This window comes from Eubalaena glacialis, chromosome 3 (genome assembly GCF_028564815.1).
Source record: "Eubalaena glacialis isolate mEubGla1 chromosome 3, mEubGla1.1.hap2.+ XY, whole genome shotgun sequence".
Taxonomy (NCBI): Eukaryota; Metazoa; Chordata; class Mammalia; order Artiodactyla; family Balaenidae; genus Eubalaena; species Eubalaena glacialis.
In genome coordinates this window covers 91,187,680-91,194,327 of record NC_083718.1, presented here as the reverse complement: position 1 = coordinate 91,194,327, position 6,648 = coordinate 91,187,680, and the positions used below count along the sequence as shown (strand labels likewise).

The following is a 6,648-nucleotide window of genomic DNA, read 5'->3' as shown; positions in this document are numbered from 1 at the left end:
TAGATCTGTAATCCCAAAGGGCTTAACGATACTCTCAGCCAACTCCTAACCACCACAAAATTTAGCCTCAGAACAGCCCACCAAAGGGGAATGTTGGGTCTGCAGAGCACACATGTTTACCCAAGATCGTTGCACTGGTCTGAGGCAGAAAGGTTAACAAGAGAGTGAAACCTCAGTAACTGGCACTTTTTAATAGATTAGTTCCATCCAGTCAAGGACTATGAGCCAATGAATGCAATGGTACTCACCAATCAAGTAACTCACTCCTTTGTGTGAAGGATAGTGGTGTAAGGAGCCAAAAGTTGTATTCTAGTGGAACACCCCCCTACACACATCCCCACCATGGAAAAACGGGGCCAAGGGGAAGGAGTTGCTGCTAACACATGCCACGCTATGCCTATAATAAAATGCCATGCACATGCCATGCCTATAATAAAAACAATAGTTAATATTTACTGAATTCCAACTATGGGGGAAGCACTATCATATACATTATCTCATTTAATTCTCATAACAACTCTATGAGGTATGTATTTTTATTTTAATCTTACGGATGAAGATGCTAAGCATAAAGAAGTTTTCCAGTGTTTCCAAGGTCACACAGGTAAATGGCAGGGCAGGATTAGGCCCAGGATTCTCTAGTTCCAGAGCCTAGATTCTTTTCATCATATGCAACTGCTTCCCATATTTCGTTTACCTTTTTTTTTTTTTAAATTTTTATTTATTTATTTATGGCTGTGTTGGGTCCCCGTTTCTGTGCGAGGGCTTTCTCTAGCTGCGGCAGGTGGGGGCCACTCTTCATCGCGGTGCGCGGGCCTCTCACCGTCGCGGCCTCTCTTGTTGCGGAGCACACGCTCCAGACGCGCAGGCTCAGTAGTTGTGGCTCACGGGCCCAGGTGCTCCGTGGCATGTGGGATCTTCCCGGACCAGGGCTCGAACCCGTGTCCCCTGCATTGGCAGGCAGATTCTCAACCACTGCGGCACCAGGGAAGCCCTCGTTTACCTTTTGATAACTAGAACATAGTATAGCACTGGCAGAGAGTGGATGCTCAATAGTGTTTAATGAATGAAAATATAAATCAATGACACGTATTGTCAAGATAACTGCCTTGAGTGGATTAAACACAACTTTAATATGATGATTTATAAAGAATGCTTAACCTCCTTTGGCATCAGATTGCTCTTTATAAAGGTGGATGTGGGCATCCAATTTTGAAGGGTTCTGTACGGGCTGCTAGGTTTGACCTACCTTTGCTGGCACTTCTGTTCAGCCCTTTCAATTTTAGGTCTTCTCCCCACTTTTGTCCCTGGCCCAAGCCTGTCGGTTGCCTGAAAGAGTGGGCTCCTTCTGGTTCCCGATCCTTTACACTTGTGAAACTACTGGTGCTTCACATACTACAGGCAGCCACAGCACCTCCAGGCAAAGACACGCTGTGTATTAGTTAAGACTTTACATTGCAAGCCACAGAAACTAATTGACTGCAAAAGAAATTTATAGGCTTGTGTAACTGAGAGGTTCAAAGGATGAACTAGCCTTAGATATGGCTGGGTTCAGAGCAGACGCAGATTTACTATGAGCCCAGTGAAGCTGAAGCTTCTGGCTTCCTCATTGCTTGGCCCTGTCTTAGGCACTGGGAGAGAGTAATGTGTTTCCACAGTCATATGTTTTTCTAAAATTTAAAAATTTCACTTTCCCCCTTCAAGAGTATTGGGGGTTTAGGGCCAGGCAAGCTATTTATTGGAAGAGTAAAGCAGGGAAGTTTCTGGATAAGTGGCAGGAACAAGCAGCTGTGGATGCCTGTGCATGTTCTGCTCCCTATGTTGGAACACCACCCTTCTTCCCTGCTGGTTAATCAAAGGCTCAGCTCAGGTGGCACTTGATCTAGGAACCTTCCTTGACACATGCCCAATCTCCCTCCCCTCACTCTGGTGCCCTTTCAGTGAACCATGAGCCTCTGGGGCTTTAGTCTAACAGCACTCTTCCCTGTCAGGTAATTGTCAGTGCTCATTTACCACCCCACACAAGACTTTGAGTTCACTGAGATAGGGATTCTGACTTCTCCAAACCTCTAGCACCTAGTAGAGGCTGTATCACACAGTGGTCCTTCAACAAATGTCTTTTATAAGCAAATGAGCCTCAAATACTTTGGCTCAGAGAGACAGGTGAAGATTTTTGGCTCTCCTGACTTAACATGGAGCTAAAGTGAGAGTTTCATAACATTGAACTTAGGTTATCCCTGACCTGTAGGAAAAAAGCTTTATAGAAGAATGCAAGAGTGGAAAGAGCAGGGCCAAAGCTTGGTTATTTTTCTACACATTTAGTGGTCATGTCTTTGGGATACTTTGGGAACCAGTTGAAACTAAGAAGGAACAAGTCATATAAGTAAATCAAAAGCCTCTTTTTGCATACCAGCTGTATTTTTTTCCTCTAGCATATGACTTCAGTTTCACTTAAAACAGAGCTAGATGGTGTGTGTGTGTGTGTGTAATAGGTGTTAATAGAAAAGTTAACGTATGATTGAACAAATACAATTAACTTTTGCATTGTAATATATAAGCGTATCCCAGTAATGGTCCTATAAATCTGAAATATGTCAGGGTAGATTTTGTTTTGTTAGGAATTGAACAATTCCTATTTCCTAGAATATTAATTAATTTACATGGATTTATAAAAGGGAAATTACCACTTTATCTGCCACTTTGGAATCTTGCCTATACCATTGATCAAAGCACAGCTACTCCTTGGAAATGAAATATTTTCTTTGTACTGTCTAGAATGAGATACGTCCCTGTTAAACATATATATGAAAAAAATATATATGTATATTTCATGTACGTTCTGCTTTCTGTTGATTGCCCTCAGACATGTGTTCATCTTGATACAACTGAGTCCACCTATTTGAAATCTGACCTTAACTTTCTCAAGTACCACTTTATTTAAAAATTATTTATTTAATTATAAAAGTAACACAAACAGAACACATGGGGAAAAACTATATATGATACCAACATCTTAACACAACAGCTATAATCTTTTTCAAATATTCCCTTTTAATTTTCTATATGCATTTTACGTACTTGTAATCATAATTTATGAATACATTTTCAACTTTCTTTTAAAAACCAACAAAACAATACTAATTCTTTTAAAACTCATTTGAGAGGGACCTAGTCTCTAGAAGAGAATACACACACACACACACACACACACACACTTTTTGATGCTGGTGTAGGATTATAATAACTGATAGCATCATCAAGGGCCTTAGAATTGCAGACTGCATTTGGACATCTGCAATAACCTCTAATTTAAATAATGTTCTTACTCTCCTGAAGGAAAAATGAATTTTGCAAAACAGGCAAGGGCTAGAAAGAGGAAAGGACACAGATAAGTCTTCTCCACTGGTTATGAGGTTGAGCCTGCTTAAGTCATGCTTGTCAACTAGGTTAAGGCAGGTTTCATGATCGATGTTTCTGTGGTTAACAATTTGGTGTCAACCTAGATAATATTTACCTTTCAAGGCTTATATAACTTGCTATTTCATTCAGAGGTCAATATTTATTTCCCCTGATCTTTCCATGGAAATTAATGACCTCAGTAGTTGGAAACCCAAGTGTTTCTCTTCCTTTGGCTTACAGAGAGGCTCAGCATTAGAAACTTATTCATAAAATTGGCACACTTTATAAAGACACATTGGGAAGGCAGGGAATTTCTTATACCTACTTTTCACAAGTGTCCAACAAAAATTTCATTTTGGATTGGGCTGCCAGCCTGACTGGGTGAGAGGTGGTACTTAACATTTTTATGTCTTTATTTGGTGAATCAATGACAATGACTTCTTTGGCATATGGTAGATAGTGAGACACGCAGAGCTTTTGGAAATACTGCGGACTGGAATTGTACTTCGAATTGTGCCAGTGAAGATGAGGATTTTTGCTTGATCTTTAACTAAGGCTGACCTTTTGTCCCTGCCGCTGAAGGGACTGCTCTCCAATTCCCAGTCATCACTAAGGATGTGTAGAGGCACTGACATCTTAATATCAAACAAGTGAGAATATTTGGGTATTACACAGAAATTTTTTGGACTTAATCACAACATGGTTCTTAAGATTATGGATAACAGAATCAACTCAGGGTGCTTTTAAGCCTGAATTTAAACAACATTGTTGTCTTTTTGGATTTTAGCACCTTCTCGTTCATACTTATTATCTTTTATGGGAGGGGTGGTGGTGAGGGGTGTGATGATGGGAGAACGTCTTCCAGAAACTGAACCACGAGGAAGCTGCTGTCCTGTAGGATCATATGGGCTGCTGTCAGAGACACCTCTGCCAGGAAACCTAACCTGAAGGTCGCCATTTTATTCTTAACACAGAGCCTGGCACACAGTTGGTGCTCAGTAGAGATGACTTGAGCTTCGGGTGCCCAACGACGTGCACATGGGCTGCAAGGAAGAAGTTGGAGACTCAGTCGTTGAGCCCTAGGGACCAATGGTCCATAACTGAAGACACCATCTCCACACAGCAATATTAAACGTTAACCTTGGCCATCAGATCCCTTTAGTCCTAGTAACCCTTGGATTGCAGCGAAGCCTTCGGGACCTGAGCCTCCCCGCCCTCCCCGCCCCCAACCTCCCAAACGCCGGGTCAATCCCACGAACTGGCGATGGCGAAGCCTGGCACCGGTGAAGTTATCAGTGAAGCGCGAACGGTCGACCTTCTCCCGTCACGTGCCCAGACGCAGGCTGCAGGACGCTTCCGGGGGGCGCGCCGCCGACGTGCGGGAGGGCGGGCGCTGGGGCCCGCAGCACCAGCGCGAGGCCGGAGCGCGGGCCGGGCCGGGCCGGGCGGGGCGGAGAAGGGGCGAGGGTGGCGGCGGCAGCGGCGAGGCCGGGAGCGTGCGCGCGCACCTCACACTCCGCCGCCCGGGGACGCCCACTCGCGAGTCGGGGCCGGAGGCAGGCCCGAGCCATCCGCCCCACCCCCACACGCCGGCTCCCCTCAGGAGTGTGCCTAACGGGTGTCGGCAGTCGGCTGCTCCGCGCCCTTCCGGCCTAGGGAGCCACGGGACGAGGACCGGGCCGCAGCTCCGCACCGCGTGGACGCGCTGCCTCTCCCGCAGCCGCCGCCGCCGCCACCACCAGAGCGAGCGGCTGCGAGCGACCGGAGGTTGCGCGGCGGAGGCCCCCCACGGCGGCCAGGGAGGAAGGAGACGCAGCTGACCTCTGCCCGCCCGAGGCGCGACTGCTCTCGCGAGCCCGGGGCCGCCGCCGCCCCCGGGCTGAGCGAGGAATGAGCAGGCGTCTGCCCCGGGTTCTCGGACAGGGGGGCCGCGGCTTTGCTTCTTCCCACGCCGCGGGGCCGCGGGGGCTCGGTCGCCGCGGCCGGGCGCGGCGTGGTCAGAGGCGGCCTCTCTCTGGGAGCCGACACCGGGGTTAACTTAACCAGCCGCCCCGAGGAGGAGGAGGAGGAGCCGAGCGGGGGCGGCCGCCGCGCCTCCCCTCCCCCCGCACACGCCGGGGCTTCTCAGTGGCCGCCGAGGAGGAAGTTCCGCTCCCTGACAGACCCGAGCGGTAGCGACAGCGGCCGCGGTGGCCGCGGCTGGGAGGGCGCAGGTATTTTGGACGTGGATGCCCTTCGCGCCAGCCGTCGAGGGAGCAGCGTCGGAGCTGTCGCCGGCCCCCGGAGCCCGGGGACAGCGTCGGGAGGCGCGGGCGTCCGAGCCCTCCTTCCTGCTTTTCGCCCAGCGCCGCTGCTTCGGCTTCCCGGCGAGGCGGGTGACCCTCCTCCCGGTTGACTGACTTCCGAGGAGCCCCTTGTTTTTCCACCACTGAGGTTCAGAGATTCTGTAATCGAAGCATCGGAGGAGCGCAAGTGAACCTTCCACAACTCCTTGGATCACGTCAGGCTCCCTTTTGGGGCGGGAAACCACGTTGGAGCATCTCCTGGAGGTTCAGGAATGGAAGAACCCACCTTGCATCCTCTGTGCGGTGTTGCTTGTCTGATCTATCCTTAGGAATGAAGAGGAGACTTGTAATCACCCGGTGAGGTACTGAGAGCCAGATGGCAAAGAAAATATCACAGGACTTAAACTAGGGATCGTTTGGGGGCCACACTCGTTTCTGCATGTAATAGGATGAGCGTGAAAGAGGTGCCCTATTGAAAGGCACAGCAGTCCTTTAAGAGGAGGAAAATTGAGTTTCCCCATTTTTGCCAGGATTCTGAAGACTGTTCAATGTATCGTACATTTGATGTAAGATGAGAACTTTATAAAATATTCTGCCCAAGAGCGTAAACGATGACTACCCCAGCGCTGCTACCCCTCTCTGGACGAAGGATACCACCTCTGAACCTGGGGCCGCCTTCCTTCCCGCATCACAGGGCTACCTTGAGACTTTCTGAGAAGTTTATCCTCCTCCTTATTCTAAGTGCCTTCATCACCCTGTGTTTTGGGGCATTCTTCTTCCTTCCAGACTCCTCAAAACACAAACGGTTTGATCTGGGTTTGGAAGATGTGTTAATTCCTCATGTAGATGCCGGCAGAGGGGCTAAAAACCCTGGAGTCTTCCTGATCCATGGACCAGATGAACATAGACACAGGTTTGTTTATTTCAGAAGTTCTGGTATTAACATTTGGCAGAGCAAGGTATG

At 48.4% G+C, this 6,648-nt stretch overlaps 1 protein-coding gene across 6 annotated transcripts in view; it reads left to right on the top strand.

Moving 5' to 3' along the window:
* Positions 1–4,875: 4,875 nt before the first annotated feature.
* The window catches only part of MAN1A2 (mannosidase alpha class 1A member 2), a 193,353-nt gene continuing 191,580 nt past the window's right edge, over positions 4,876–6,648 (top strand). For all 6 annotated transcript variants that reach the window (XR_009700363.1, XM_061183625.1, XM_061183624.1 and 3 more), the window contains exon 1: positions 4,876–6,597. Coding sequence is in view for 5 of the 6 variants with exons in the window: in XM_061183625.1 (XP_061039608.1) it covers positions 6,296–6,597 (302 nt within the window). In the remaining variant the exon portion in view is untranslated. The remainder of the gene's footprint in view (positions 6,598–6,648) is intronic.